This window comes from Schistocerca americana, chromosome 6 (genome assembly GCF_021461395.2).
Source record: "Schistocerca americana isolate TAMUIC-IGC-003095 chromosome 6, iqSchAmer2.1, whole genome shotgun sequence".
Lineage (NCBI taxonomy): Eukaryota > Metazoa > Arthropoda > Insecta > Orthoptera > Acrididae > Schistocerca > Schistocerca americana.
The window spans coordinates 470,383,976-470,400,857 of NC_060124.1; the positions used below are offsets into that span (position 1 = coordinate 470,383,976).

Consider the following 16,882-nt stretch of genomic DNA (forward strand, 5'->3'; position numbering starts at 1 on the left):
CTGAGTATCTACTTCAGATTGGCCACTTACTTTGAATCTGAAATTGTCTTGCCCTCTTTATGATCCATTGGGCTTGCGAGTCATGACTTAAAGATTTGGAGTGTTGGCTTGGTAAAATTGGAGTGACGACTTCACGCAGTACGTATAGCAAACTTTTTAGACCCCACAGGGAGCTCACATCTCTTTTGTGAGTACGTAATTGGCCACTATAGGGCTCCAGCCTTTGCAGCTCCACTTCGCTTTCTGTGCTGCAAGTCTATCCTTCTACTACAAGGTGCTACCCAGAATATCCTAGACTTTCATTGTACCCATCAAACCAGTAAAAGTACACCACTCTGCTGCTAGCTGTCTGAGGTACACATTTTAGCTAGTGTTAGCTTCATCTTTGGTGTATGCAACAGTGAGTTGTAGTTTGTGTCTGGGAACATGTTTCAATGCTTCTGCAAATTGTGAAATGGATAACGTGAAGGAGCAATGGATTTGCATCAATTTCTATTTCAAATTGAGGAAAACTGCAGTTCCAATCTAACACAGTTTGCATGAGGTGACTGCTTTGAAGGGGATAGAGGACATTAAGACGCATGTGTAGTTCTTCTGAGTTTTACCGTGAAATTCTCGGGTATTGTGGGTAGCACCTCGTATTTTTTTTTCCCTCTCTGCCATTCCATTGGATGGTCTTCTTGATACTGATTGTGCTTGGATTTGGTTTGTGATTTTGTACATTCGTTTTGTTCCCTTCCGCCATTCATCAACTTTTTGTTCTTAACGATATGGTCCCCCATTGTTGCATTTCACCTGCTCTCTCTTTTCCAGATTTTACTTAATGGCAGATTGTGCAGTGAAGGTCACCCAACACAACATAAGTTCCACCCTTTGTTCCTTTCTCTCTTAGCTTCCTTCCTTTCTTGTAACACTACTATGCCCGCAACACAGCAGTCATTCCATTGTGTGTGTGTGTGTGGGGGGGGGGGGGGGGGGGCTGTTGGTCCAGTTACCTGCTAGCACGGTCCAAGCACCTGTACGGTGTTAGCACTCTGACCAAGCAGGGATCTCAGTGTTAGCACCTGAGCTGGAAACTCCCCATGTAAGCCAAGAAGTATTTGATCATTATTGATTGTGCATGGGGTCTCTAGGCAACAGTTTACTGCCTAAGTAGCTGCTGTTGTGACCGGGTGGTACCACAGTGGAATATTCTCACTTTAAGTGTTGTGGCTAGGAATATTGTATACTCGGTTCACCAGACAAACAATGAAACAACTTGTATTAATAGTTTTATTGCAACTAGATGATTACAAATATTGAACTTTGATACATGTGCCGCAAGCAGAGGGCAACATACAAAATAATCAGCCTTTTCCGAATAGACAAATGCAAGTCTGAACTACATAGAGATTACTAATGATGGAGGCTACGATGCTTAGGCTAACGAAGTGGCTGTCCAAGTGGGCTGCCACCAGTCGGCTTCGGCACTGATGTCCTCTTCACCCAGGGGCCGTTTCTGTCACTTTGTCATCCTGGAGGGAGGCCGGTCAGCGTGTGATCGGCTGACCTATTCTCAGAGTTGTCTCTTCTTTGTCGCTCTCAACTGGCGTACTGGCACTGACTTCTTTACACCTTAACATTCCCTCCCAAAACGACAGACCGTCGTCATATGTGGAGCACTGCAATTGGGGGGGGGGGGGGGGGGGGGGCGGCAGGAGCATGTCGGAAGCTGTGGCTGCAGGGAGTGTCACACTTGCGTTCATACCTTGCCATCCAGCCTTCGCTCTGATGGAAACGTCTCCTGGAGAATACCCAGAAGGGTATGTGTCCATCTCCTGAGGCCCATACCCTGTTGTAGAAGGTGTCAGCCATGGGGCACAGGCGGGTCCTGCTCCATCAGTAGGATGAGAGTAGGCAGAGGAGGTGAAGGCTCCGTCTGCATGGGGTTGTTCCACAGTGATGGGATGACACCTTGTGGTGGCTACTGTGGTCGCACTGTCCTCGGGATCCATGAATCTGGGGGAAGCGATACAGAAGGATCACCAAGCATGTGACAGGGACGAATCTGATAGTGATGTCAGCACTGCAATCCATCTGGGCCTGAAATGAGATACATGCATGCACCAAGTCGACAAAGGATCTCGCCTTGTGCCCCCAGTCTGCTGCCACTAAAAACTCTGAAAAACACAATATCATGCGGTGCAGTTCGATACTTGCACCCTTCCTTTGGTGCTGGCTGCTGAGGAGGGTGGAGCAGTGTCCATTGGCAGCAGCCGCAAAGCAGTTCCGCCGGCGATGGTCCATCTCGTGGATGTGAACAATAGGAGGTGAGAAACAGTTGCAATGCTTGATCGCCGGTGTGTGCAGTGCAACGTTTGGCGATCTGCTGCTTGAAGGTTCTGACAAAATGTTCTGCTTTGCCATTGAACTGTGGATGGAATGATGCAATAGTTAGATGCTGTATGCCACGTCATTCACAGTATGTTTCATTGTCCGACACTATGACTTCAGGCAAACCTTTGGGGTAAAAAATAGAGGACAACGCCTGAACTGTGCTACGTGCCGTTGTCGAGTTCATCAGCACAGGGAAAGGAAACTTGCTATAAGAATCTACCACAATTAACCAATGAATGTTCCAAAAAGGTCCCACAAAGTCTATGTGCACGCGTTGCAATGGTGATTGTGACTTAAGCCAAGCAGAGAATTTTTGTGGTGGGGTGGACTGATTTTCCACACATGCATGACACTGTGACATCATCTGTTCTGTTAGGGTGTCCAGACCCTGCCAAGTACAGTGTCAGCGTGCTGACTGGTTTGTACGAACAATTCCCTGATGTCCTTGGTGAAGTAACTGAAACACTTTTTTTGCAATGCTTTGGGGACCAGCACACATGACTGTCCACTGTCATTTTGAACAAGAATCATATCTTCCTATCTAGCGTGGCTATGCTGATGTGCAAAGTGTCGGCGCACTATAGCATTCTTTATGCTGTGCAATGAGCGAGGCCAAGATGTGCGAATGTATTTTAGTAAAATGTCCAAATCGGAATCAACTTCTGTGGCATGTGCAATTTTCCTATAGTTCAGAGGAAATGATTGAAGCAATTCAGAATCGTGAACATCAATGTGACAACAAGATGCAGCAGAAGTGCCAAAGTCTGTATCAGGGCCAATCGGAAGACGTGAAAGTGTGTCTGCATTACCATGTTGGGCGATACACAATCTCGTACTAGTGTTGAGACAACAACAATGCCCGCCTTTGCAATTTTTGGGCAATTCATACAGGAACCGGCTTTATCGGATGAAACAAGGACTGCAATTGCAATGGCTTAAGATACGTTGCTAAGTAGAATTTTCCACCATACTAATAGTAGTGGAATTTGGTGACACCATACACAATAGCCAATGCCTCTTTCTATATTTGTGAATAGTTACTCTGAGCTTTAGACAGACTTTTGATTTGACAGCAATTGGCCTGTCTTTATTGTCAAATCTGTGAGAAAACACTGTACCGATTCTGTAAGAAGAAGCATCAGTTTTCAACACAACTGGTTTGTCAGGATCAAACTGAACCAAGTATAAGTTTTCGAAAAAGCTTCTTGGCGCGCAACTGTCCAAACAAAGGGGACATTCTTGCAACGCAAGCAATGGAATGGAGTTGCGATTTGTGCAGCATTCGGTTGTTGTTGCTGTGGTCTTCAGTCCTGAGACTGGTTTGAAGCAGCTCTCCATGCTGCTCTATCCTGTGCAAGGTTCTTCATCTCCTAGTACCTACTGCAACCCACATCCTTCTGAATCTGTTTAGTGTATTCATCTCTTGGTCTCCCTCTGCGATTTTTACCCTCCACGCTGCCCTCCAATACTAAATTGGTGATCCCTTGATGCCTCAGAATATGGCCTACCAACCGATCCCCTCTTCTAGTCAAGTTGTGCCACAAATTTATCTTCTCTCCAATTCTATTCAATACCTCCTCATTAGTTATGTGATCTACCCATCTAATCTTCAGCATTCTTCTGTAGCACCACATTTCGAAAGCTTTTATTCTCTTCTTGTCTAAACTATTTATCATCCATATTTCACTTCCTTACATGGCTACACTCCATACAAATACTTTCAGAAATGACTTCCTGACACTTAAATCTATACTCAATGTTAACAAATTTCTCTTCTTCAGAAACACTTTCCTTGCCATTGCCAGTCTACATTTTATATACTATCTACTTCGACCATCATCAGTTATTTTGTTCCCCAAATAGCAAAACTCCTTTATTACTTTAAGTGTCTCATTTCCTAATCTGATTCCTGCAGCATCACCTGATTTAATTCGACTACACTCCATTATTCTAGTTTTGCTTTTGTTGATGTTCATCTTATATCGTCGTTTCAAGACACTGTCCATTCCATTCAACTGCACTTCCAGGTCCTTTGCTGTCTCTGACAGAATTACAATGTCATTGGTGAACTTCAAAGTTTTAATTTATTCTCCATGGATTTTGAGTCCTACTCCAAATTTTTCTTTTGTTTCCTTTACTGCTTGCTCAATATACAGATTGAATAACATCGGGGAGAGGCTGCAACTCTGTCTCACTCCCTTCCCAACCACCGCTTCCCTTTCATGCCGCTCGACTCTTATAACAGCCATCTGGTTTCTGTACAAATTGTAAGTAGCCTTTCGCTCCCTGTATTTTACCCCTGCCACCTTTAGAATTTGAAAGAGAGTGTTCCAGTCAACATTGTCAAAAGCTTTCTCTAAGTCTACAAATGCTAGAAATGTAGGTTTGCCTTTCCTTAATCAATTTTGTAAGATAAGTCGTAGGGTAAGTATTGCTTCACGTGTTCCAACATTTCTACGGAATCCAAACTGATCTTTGCCGAGGTTGACTTCTACCAGTTTTTCCATTCGTCTGTAAAGAATTTGGGTTAGTATTTTGCAGCTGTGACTTATTAAACTGATAGTTCGGTAATTTTCACATCTGTCAACACCTGCTTTCTTTGGGATTGGAATTATTATATTCTTCTTGAAGTCTGAGGGTATTTCGCCTGTCTCACATCTTGCTCACCAGATGGTAGAGTTTTGTCAGGACTGACTCTCCCAAGGCTGTCAGTAGTTCTAATGGAATGTTGTCTACTCCCGAGGCCTTGTTTTGACTTAGGTCTTTCAGTGCTCTGTCAAACTCTTCATGCAGATCATATCTCCCATTTCATCTTCATCTACATTCTCTTCCATTTCTATAATATTGTCCTCAAGAACATCGCCCTTGTATAGACCCTCTATATACTCCTTCCAGCTTTCTGCTTTCCCTTCTTTGCTTAGAACTGGGTTTCCATCTGAGCTCTTGATATTCATGCAAGTGGCTTTCTTTTCTCCAAAGGTCTCTCTAATTTTTCTGTAGGCAGTATCTATCTTACCCCTAGTGAGATAAGCCTCTACATTCTTACATTTGCCCTCTAGCGATGCCTGCTTAGCCATTTTGCACTTCCTGTCGATCTCATTTTTCAGACGTTTGTATTCCTTTTTGCCTGCTTCATTTACTGCATTTTTATATTTTCTCCTTTCATCAATTAAATTCAATATCTCTTCTGTTACCCAAGGATTTCTGTTAGCCCTCGTCTTTTTACCTACCTGATCCTCTGCTACTTTCACTATTTCGTCTCTCAAAGCTACCCATTCTTCTTCTACTGTATTTCTTTCCCCCATTCTTGTCAATCGTTCCCTAATGGTCTCCCTGAAGCTCTCTACAACCTCTGGTTCTTTCAGTTTATCCAGGTCCCATCTCCTCAAATTCCCACCTTTTTGCAGTTTCTTCAGTTTTAATCTACAGTTCATAACCAATAGATTGTGGCCAGAGTCCACACCTGCCCCTGGAAAAGTCTTACAATTTAAAACCTGGTTCCTGGATCTCTGTCTTACCATTATATAATCTATCTGGAACCTGTCAGTAACTCCAGGCTTCTTCCATGTATGCAACCTTCTTTTATGATTCTTGAACCAAGTGTTAGCTATGATTAAGTTGTGCTCTGTGCAAAATTCTACCAGGCGGCTTCCTCTTTCATTTCTTAGCCCCAATCCATATTCACCTACTATGTTTCCTTCTCTCCCTTTTCCTACTGTCGAATTCCAGTCACCCATGACTATTAAATTTTCGTCTCCCTTCACTATCTGAATAATTTCTTTTATCTCATAATACATTTCATCAATCTCTTCATCATCTGCGGAGCTAGTTGGCATATAAACTTGTACTATTGTGGTAGGCGTGGGCTTTGTGTCTATCTTGGTCACTATAATGCATTCACTATGCTGTTTGTAGTAGCTTACCCACATTCCTATTTTCCTATTCATTATTAAACCTATTCCTGCATTACCCATATTTGATTTTGTATTTATAACCCTGTATTCACCTGACCAGAAGTCTTGTTCCTCCTGCCACTGAACTTCACTATTTCCCACTATATCTTACTTTAACCTATCCATTTCCCTTTTTAAATTTTCTAACGTAACTGCCCGATTAAGGGATCTGACATTCTACGCTCCGATCCCTAAAACGCCAGTTTTCTTTCTCCTGATAATGACGTCCTCTTGAGCAGTCCCTGCCCGGAGATCCGAATGGGGGACTATTTTACCTCCGGAATATTTTACCCAACAGGATGCCATCATCATTTATCCATTCAGTAAAGCTGCATGCCCTCGGGAAAAACTACGGACGTAGTTTCCTCTTGCTTTCAGCTGTTCGCAGTACCAGCACAGCAAGGCTGTTTTTGTTTGTGTTACAAACCAGATCAGTCAATCATCCAGACTGTTGCCCTGCAACTACTGAAAGGCTGCTGCCCCTCTTCAGGAACCACACGTTTGTCTGGCCTCTCAACAGATACCCCTCCATTGTGGTTCCACCTGCGGTACGGCTATCTGTATCGCTGAGGCACGCAAGCCTCTCCACCAGCGTCAAGGTCTATGGATGGTTCATTGGGGGGGGGGGGGGGGGGCAGCATTCGGTATGCACCGAATATAATACTCATTTTCCCTAAGACTGACTGCAATTCTGTGTCATTGCAAGGAACTGGCAGGTCATACATGTATGGCCAACAAATGTGATGTGACTGAACAGGATGTACACCTTGACTGTTTATGACATGACCAAGGTACTGCAACTCAGGTTTTAAAAAATCACACTTGTCCAGTCTACACTTTAGTCCTGCATAAGATAACATGCAAAACAAATCATGCAAATTTGCATTGTGGTCTTCAGGTGTATGACCTGCTTCTACAATATCGTCCAAATAGTTTGAACAGTTTAGTACTTGAGCAGTCAGCTGTTCCAAAAGGCAAACACAAATGTTTAAACAAAGCCAAATGAATGTTCACAACACACACGGTTTGAGATTATTCATCTAGTGGTATTTGAAGTGCGGCCTGAAGGTTTTGAGAGCAAAGTCAGTGGACTTGCTCATTGACTAGTTTTTATGGACGCAACAGCTCGAATATCTTGCAATTCCTTAAGTTCAGCAGCCACATTGTCCCGTAATGCCCATCAAAATTTTGGCTGAGCATTGTCTTTCGCAGTAATATGTGCAACAAAATTGTTAGCCTTGCCTAAACCTTCAAAAAAGAGTTCAGGGAATTCCTTCAGCAAGCTGTCATGGCATTGAACGCAGTCACTGACAACACATTGTCCTGAATTTGAAAACAAAACAAACCCCCCCCACTTGAACTTGCTGCGCAACAGCTTGATTGGCTAACTTCGGTGTTAATTAACTTGGAAATGGTGGAATGTATCATATTTTTTCTCAAGTTATTTCGCAGCATAACCTATCCTGTAACATCCTTACAAGATTTTCAAACTGTTTCTGACCATCCAGTATAACACAACCTGTAGGTGTGCTGTGTTAGAATGATGCTTTCTCTCTCCACTCCATGAAGTTAACAATCATTTACTGATAGTTTGAGGGGGCCGATAATGATAGGTTTCACTGAGAACAGTTATTGTTAAGCAAATCACGGACAGAAATGTGGACTGGCAGGACTGGCAACATTGAAAGGTGAGATATGTATCAGTGCAGAGCATTATCTTCTAAATTGGACTGGGGTTTTGAGTAATAACATGTGACTGTTGCAAAGGATGAGGATCCTGTAGAACGGGATTTTGGCCAGTCCTGATCCTCCAGCTGCTGGTATATGGGTATGTAGTTTACAGCCCAGACTGACTTCATTATTGAAAATAATTAATGTTAACAAATGAGATCATGTTGTTAAATATGGTCTGAGGATTAGTTTCTGTTTAGAATTAAAATCAAAACCACAAATGTATAATTTACAAAGAAAGTAGGGTAGATTTGTTTGTAAATGTGTGTCAACTTTATTCACCACCTGGACCATAATCTAACTACAACTTCATAGCTGTTGTGTAGAGATTGTATGCAATTGTGTGAATCTTATTTCAAGCAATGGGCCCACAGATGCAATTTATTGATATTTAATGCTGTAATAAATAATTTTCGTGGAGCACTGAACTTATTTTTAGTTATCAAGCCTGTCATTGACCACTACTAGAAAACTGTTTACCTATGTACTATCTTCTGTGAAACGAATCCAAGAGACATTAGGCTTGGAGGGAGGCCGCGTTAAGTTTTGGGGATACTAGTGTTATGTAGCTATCCCAAAAAGTATTTCACACCGTGTGCTTTCGTCCACATTGCTTAAGCATGTCTTGACTGAGTATCTAGGTGGTGCAGAAACTATTTTAAACTCCATAAAGTGACTGCCAGATGAGGGGTTACCACATCAACTGTAAAATTGTATCAATATCTACGGTAGGTACACATGGGTTTTTTGTGAGTCATTGTGTAACGAAATTGTCATGGTATCTAAATCAGATCTATGTAAAAGATAATGGACTACGGTAATAAAAAAGTTCAAGAAACTGCACTGTTATTACATCTTTGTTCAGAATAAAACTACCACGTTTGGTAAACTGCATGATATATATTTGTGGGCTTTACAAGTTTTTGGGGAAGTGTTTATATTTAGTATCACTTTGACTCCACCTTTTTTTTTGGAGGGTGTACTGGTTGTTATCTATCTCGTTTCTTGATAACTGAAAAATTGTGGAATCTTACGCGGTATATTGTGGTAGGACCACACTCTCACTACGTGTTTTTGAATGAGAATAATACGAGTAGTTCCAGCACAATTTCAGCAAGACTTATTTAATAGTAGTTGCTGAAAGATTACACACTGCAGAGCTCGTTTGTGTAGGGGTTCTCGAAGTTTTGTCTGCAAAATAATCATTCCAACAAGCATGGCCTGGGTTTTCTTCCTGTTTGAAATAAACACTACCGGATCTGAAATACTTTCAGCAAAAAATTATATTTGTTTGTACTTTTTGTTAGCAACTACACCATGTTCACTATGAACATTGATACTATAAATGCATTATACTGCACTTGTCACATAAAACACATCCATCTCCCTCCAATACAGACATAGAAGTGGCAGGCAAGCCAACATGTGCCCGGAAGTTGCAGACATTCCTGCATTCTAGATTCTTTGGTCTACTGACCTTAATAAACTCCAAAGATACATATAAATAAATACATATAAATATACAGCATTTAACATCTCAAACAAATCCATTATTTATCATAAAAGAAAATATTCATAATTAAATAAATTAAACACATTTTCTGGCAACATAATGATATTACCTTAACTCTTTACTATGGGCATCGTACTTTTCGCATGAGATAAACTTTATCTCTGACAGTTAATTACATTACAAGGGGGACATGCAGCACAAGATGTAATGGAAAGAGATGCGATGTTTGAAGGAGGAACTGATGGCTCCTTGATACGAAATGTGTCAGAAGAGAGAATAAATAGTGGAACAGATTTTGTGGTGTATTCATTAAATTCAAGGAAGCAGGATTTTTCAATATTAAGGTCCTCTTTGCAAGTAGCAGTCTTTAGATAGACTTAACGTGTTCCATTAAGACCAAGTACATACAAAACAGGTCTCAACTTAGATTTCATCAAACATCAGAGTGCTTCACTAGTCATGAACCCAACAAATAATTGTCTCATCCAGCTAATTACAGTGGGACCTAGAGTTGGATATCGAATGTGGGCCCCCCACCACCACTACCACCACCACCACCACCACCACCACCACCACCACCTTGTGCTTATTGTCCTCAATCTGTGGCAGTTTACCATTTCCTGATGGAATGTTCCTCTTTTAACCACTGGCATACCAATTTATATTTGCCTTCTTAGTTATCAGCTGTTGACCACATCTTACTTTTCATCTGTCATAGCAGTATGATGAAGGACATTTAATCTTCAGTTTAGGACCTCCATTTTTCTATGTGGACCTTTCTCTGAGTACCTGCTTTTAGCTGTCTTTCCTTCTGTTGATTGGGCTTAACGTGTAGGCACTTTTAACTCCTTTTTTTGTCTTTGTGTTCTATGGTTCTGACTTAACCCTAATTGTCTTTGTGCCCAGGAATAAAACAATGTTGTGTGCCACCAGCTCTCAGCAGACAGGGTCAGACCATCAACACAGGCATGTCCACACTTGTTTTAGTGCACCAGTGTTGAGTCAACACTGTAAACGAAACTGTACTTTCAGTTACATCCCTGTGGACAAGATGGTGGTTATCCCATGCTGTGGTCACATTGTGTGGTCCATCGCTCTGTATTATCATCTTCTGTCCACTGCTTCAACAAACTCATCTTTGTCATAGCAATGTGCCCTGTACGAGCCACAGTCTCACAATACGACCGTCGTGTTTCCTGAAGGCCAATCATTTTGCTCTGCTCAAACTCTTTCACATGCTGATATTGCTCTCTTTGCTTTCAACAAGGCATACTGACACTTTGTTGCATGTTTCTACTGCATTTGATGCCTCTGCACTGGCTGTGTGTGGAGTAGTATTGAGCTTGCCTGTTACATGAAAGGGGATACTCACAGGTATGTGTGTGCCATTTCTTTGAAATTGTAATCACTTATAATGGTTCACTAGTTCAACACTTCCTCCAGTTTTGGTCTGATTTAGACCATTCCCTCTGGGTGTTGCAATTTTCACAAACAGTAGAGTACTCCTCTTGTAGCCAGTTCACATTGTATTTGGTGCCATTTTCGTTTCATAACTGTTAAACATTGTTAATGTATGTTAAGAAATAGGAAACTTTCCAGTGGAATTTTTAAAAGTGTAACAGTAATTATACCAAAACCAACAAAGGCAATATTGTATGGATGCTGTCTTATCCTAAGACAGCATCCAAGATAATTCTAAATACAGGCAAAATTCAGCAAAAGGAATGATCGACTAGTGTTTTGTGCAGACCACTTTGAGTTCAGAACTAGTACAAAAACAACAGAAGCAGTTAGGTATTCTGCTGAAAAGCAGACTAGAAAAAAAACGGATGGATCTCTTACACATTCATTGGTATGGAATGGTGTTCATTGATGGGAGATAGGAGTTGCTTTCTACCACTGTGAAGAAAATGGGCTATATTTAACAGAAAAAGGGTGACAAAAATATAAAACAATATTTAAGTGTGGTTGAAAAGGTAGCTAAAACCAGAAAAAGTAAGGCAGGATGTAGCAACTCACTGGTTACTAACACCTACTGCCAGTGGACATGTCAGGCCACTAAGTGAAGTGCATTTGAACAGAGTGCCTTCAGGTACCTTCTATCAGAGGCAGCACATTCATCAATGGCCTTCACCCAGTCCACCACGTTCTTGCAGTACTGCAGCAGTGACACCTAATGGGAATAGTTTTTTTATAAGGACAATAAAATTGAATAACACCAATCAAATTAAGTAGGAAATGATAAAATGATAATTAAATCGACACCCTAACTGCAAACAGGTGTTGATATACGTCATTGGGGACATGAAAATGTGTGCCCCGACCAGGACTCAAACCCGGGATCTCCTGCTTACATGGCAGACGCTCTACTGCAGATTAATCTACCAAATCCCATACGAGTTGGGGCATAGTGTGTGTGTTCGCACAAGTAGGTCAATGGCTGGGTAGCCATATTTTAACTATATATGAAGGTAGTATCTGTTCCCAAAAGGACAGGAACCATTTATGACGGTGCAACTTCTCTGGAATGAAATGATATTTAAATCGACTCCCTAGCTACACACTGGCTCTCTTTCCCTCTACATCTACCCGAACACAGCTGTAATGCAGTAACTCTGCTATTACTAATAGTCATTTTACTTAACCTGGTAAGCCTCCCAGCTGTCAGTTATTAATGTATTTGATACATGTACATTGCTTGCATTGTGTTCTTGTTGATGTGCTTCATGGCCCTCACTACTGGCGTTGTATTCTTCTTGATGTCATTCCTTGACCCAATAAATTTGTATTTCTTTTATGGTCATGTATGTCCTTGCATTCATAGTTAGAAAACAGGGTTGTCGTGTACGTTTGTAAATCTTTAACGTATGTGTTGAAGTCGTACAAACTACGAAAGAAAAAAATGGATGGATTAAAATATAGTGGAAAGATACTGTGCACTGTATTTGCTGATGACATAGCAAATAAAAGGCATGGGAGGCAATCAACAAAATCTTGTAAATGCTCCCCAAGGCATTAAAATTTCTGACGCGTAAAACAACTGAGAAGAAAGTGAATGTAAATAAGAAGAAAAGTGAAGCAAGGGTAATTATGAAAAACTTTAAAGGACTGACATGGAAATAACCATGGTACTCTGAGTGAGTGAAGCTTGTTTCCTCTGATCTCTACACCCCTGTCGGTATTCATCCAAGAAAATCGGGTCACACTTTATGATGAAGATAATGTGTGTTTAATGTACAACACATAAGTCAGTTGTTTACTTACAACTTAATGTCCAATCTCTTTTAATACTTATTCATTGTTGTTGTGATCAAGCTCTTTGACTCTTTTCTGTGATACCTTAAATAAATGTAATTGTGCATTTCATATGTACACTGTATTATTTATAGTGTGCATCACTCAAGATACTACTGTGGAATAAATTCTTTTGTAATGGTATACATGATATAAACTGTGTTAACATTTTTATGTGTTTGCACTTAAAAAATGTACAAATATCTCACTGGTGTAGTTCATTACTTTGTTATTTTGCAGGGAATTGCTGCCAGATATATACCACCTAATTACGGAATGGAACTAAAAGTGAACACAGACAATGACGAAATGGCAGCCGTATTTCCTCCAGAGAGCTTTGCAACAAAGACACCAGGTTAGATAAATTGACTATTAGCAGTAGCTGAGTTACTGGATTACAGCTGTGTTTGGGTAGGTGTAGGGAGAGGGCCAGTGTGTAGCTACATCTTCCTACATAATTTGATTAATATTTATTGATAACCATAACTCAGAAGTTGATACAGTGAATTAGATGAGCTGGCTGCAGACTTGATGTATAAATTGGTTGTAAATTCCTTAATATGATTTAATATATGCTCTCATTCAAGGGGAGTGTAAAAAATGAGATGACCTACATTGGTAAGAAACAGAGAATTTTCCAGTAATCTTCCACATGGTTGTTTTTCACAGCTTCGGATTTAGTAAAGTTTTTAGTGTGGTGGTGACAACAACTCCTCAATCCCCTTTGTCTGCTCAGTTGAACTTCATTCATTTACAGGAACGTAAGGGATTGGTGCTGTGGAACATCAAACTGCCACAGTAGTGGAAGCCATAAAGCTGTTTTCACTCAGTGTGGATTTTAATGGGATGATCTACCAATGAAAATGTAACAAACTTATAATCTGAGTCCATTTTCTTAACAGTGTTGAGAGACTAGTGCTGGTCATAGACTGGTTTTTCTGGAGGTGTAGCTTTCATGCTACTTCCATATTTGCAGCACTTTCTTCCTTAATTTTGGCTTGAACTATCTTGGTGTGGCCTGTAATTGAGATTTGTCCCCTCAGATCACAAATCATCAATTTCAAAGTGACATGCACATGTATCTTGTGGGTTGAAATTAATACCATTACAAGTTACTTCAGTTACTTTTCTAAACTACAATGGAGAGTAGTGTGGAATTCAGAATAGAAATTTTGCTTGGTCTTATTATGTATCCCACACCACTTTCCTTGATCTTAACGTCATCCTCACTGAGGGTTGGCTACACACTTCTGCTCACATTAAACGTGCTAACAAACAACAGTACTTAAATTTTGACAGTTGCCATCCTTTCCATGTCAAATGTTCTTTCCCGTACAGCTTTGGCATTCAAGGCAAATACATTTGTGCAGTTGCAGACTCTTTTCAGCAATACACCACCACTTACATCAGTCTTTGCTTGACATATTTACCCCACCAGCCTAGTTAAGAAGCAGGTTTCCTGGGCTGTCACCTCCAGTATGGGTTCTGCTGATCCTTCCAAAACACAGCTTAAAAGTACACCTCTTGTCACTCAGTATTATCCTGGTCTTGGATATATTGATCAGCTACCTCGACAAGGCTGTGAATTCCTAAAATCATGCGTTTATTATGCCTGACATTTTGCTCAACACATTTAGGGTAGCTTTTCTTCACCTCCCCAGTCTCTGCAATATCCTGGTCAGACTGTATGCTGCTTCTGCTCCCACGTCCCTACCCTGTGGCCCCTACCCCAGTGACCATTCCTTCCATAAGACTTGACAAATGCACATCCCACCACCAGCTGTACCAATCCTGTAACTGGCAAAACATACATTTGTGAAATGACACGTCATGTACCAAATGTTGCGTAAACATTGTATGGTCTTTTACATTGGTATGTCTACCACCAAGTTATTAGTCATGACGTGAATGGATATAGAGAAAGGATACACACTGGCAACACACACTATCCTGTTGCAGAGCATGCTTTACAAAATGACAGTCATAACTTCAGTGCCTGTTTTATCACATGTGTCATCTGGATGATTGTAGGGTTAATAGCTTCATAAGTTTCATTACTAAGGAATTGCTTCTCAGAGGTAATGCTTTCCTTTTTAATGGAGTCTAGATATGGCAGCAATTGATTCTGTAGCCATTCCAACCTTTTGATGTCAGTTGAAAGTTACTGCATTCTGTCATCATTATGAGTACGTGAACGATGTGATGTACTGCTGACATCGTGAAGTGTGTACCATTTTAACACATGCTCTATATCTTTTATAGTAGCTTCTGACGAAGTAAGATCCAAACCTTTGTTGTCAATGTGACTATTTAAGAAGCTTTAGTGCCACAATTACTTCTGGTGAAAATGTCTGCTTCACTTGCTCAACATTTATTTATCGAAGTTCGTGTGATCAGTATGTTTCCTAAAAAGAAAACTGACAGGTTTTGTAGTTTCTGAAGCTTGTAGTTGGTACAATTGTTTTCTGTATTCCTTAGAAATCATTCCCTCACCACAAAATATACTTATTTTTGGATAGAGAGACCTCAAAATTTTCAAAATGTGATACTTGTTGAAAACTGGAAACACCGGCCATTCATTTTTCTGGATGTGTCACTTAATGAGATGGTGATTTCCATTCATGCAACCTTTTCATCATAGCGTTGTTTATTTTGTGATTGTCTGTTACCGACCATGGCACAAAAAAACCCACATTGTTCGATTTCATGAATCACAGACAAGTAAGCTTATGCAGCTGTGTATCAGAAAGCTGCTTAATGAAGAAACACATTGCTGGTAGCCTGAACTTGGCTGTAAGACTGCTTATCATGAAGCACAACACACAGTTGGCTAGAATTCGTAATTTCCTTTGTACATGTTGTTGTGACTTGCTACCATTCTCAAGCTGCTACAACTGCACTGGATCTTGTTCTCCAAAAAATACATCCAGTTTTCTGCGACACTGAAGTTGCTTAATTGACATCTCATCAATTTGCTACACTACAAAGCGACTCCACCTTTTCTAGATAGCTAGCTTCTGCTCCCAATCTTGATTTTGTGTAGGGTGTACTGTGTGATGAATGGCAGCTAGCTCTAAATGTGGGAAAATGTTAGCTAATGCTGATGAGTGGGACTAGCAAACCTGTAATGTTCGGATTCAGTATTACTGATGTCCTGCTTGAAACAGTCACGTTGTTTAAATATCTGGCCATAATTATCCAAAGCTACATGAAATTGAACAAGCATGTGGAAACTGTGATAGGGAAGTTGAATGGTTGACTTTGGTTAATTGGCAGAATTTTAGGAAAAGATCGGCTCACCTTTAAACGAGACTGCATATAGGACACTGGTGCAACCTATTATTCTTGAGTACTGCTTGAGTGTTTGGGATCCATACCAGGCCACATTGAAGGAAGACATTGAGGCACTTCACAGGCAAACTGCAGATTTGTTACTCGTAAGTTCGAACAGCACGTAAGTGTTATGGAGATGCATCGGCAGCTCAAATGGGATTCGCTGAAGGGAAGGCAATGTTCTTTTCTAGAAACACTATTGAGAAAATTTGGAGAACCAGCACTTGAAGCTGACTGCCAAGCAATTCTACTGCCACCAATATACATTGCGCGTGAAGACCACGAGGATAAGATACCAGAAAACAGGTTGACACGCAGGCATATAGATAGTTGTTTTTCCCTCGCTCTATTTGTGAGTGGAACAGGAAAGAAAATGGCTAGTAGTGGTACAGGGCACCCTCCGCTACGCACCATATAGTGGCTTGTGCAGTAGATTTAGATGTACTGTGTAAGTTCAGCATAGAATCTCTATCATATTTGTAACCTTTGGGAGAGTAATATTACCATATGACGCACTGTTGTATTACTTCTTCACTCCAGTGAGACAAATCTTTTTTTTTGGCTCCAGTAAGAATTCTATTTTAGACATGTTATTTTCTTCTGATATTAATGATTCCAGGTTTTAATGATGATTGGTTTTATTTTCATACTGTGCAAGTTGTTCTGACAGCATGTTAATGTT

The 16,882-nt window shown here is 40.7% G+C and overlaps 1 protein-coding gene across 1 annotated transcript in view; it reads left to right on the forward strand.

The window, feature by feature from the left end:
• LOC124619863 (little elongation complex subunit 2-like) overlaps positions 1-16,882 on the forward strand; it is a 218,188-nt gene that overhangs the window by 102,614 nt on the left and 98,692 nt on the right. The window contains exon 6 of the mRNA XM_047146481.1: positions 13,108-13,222. Coding sequence (XP_047002437.1) covers positions 13,108-13,222 — 115 coding nt within the window. The remainder of the gene's footprint in view (positions 1-13,107; positions 13,223-16,882) is intronic.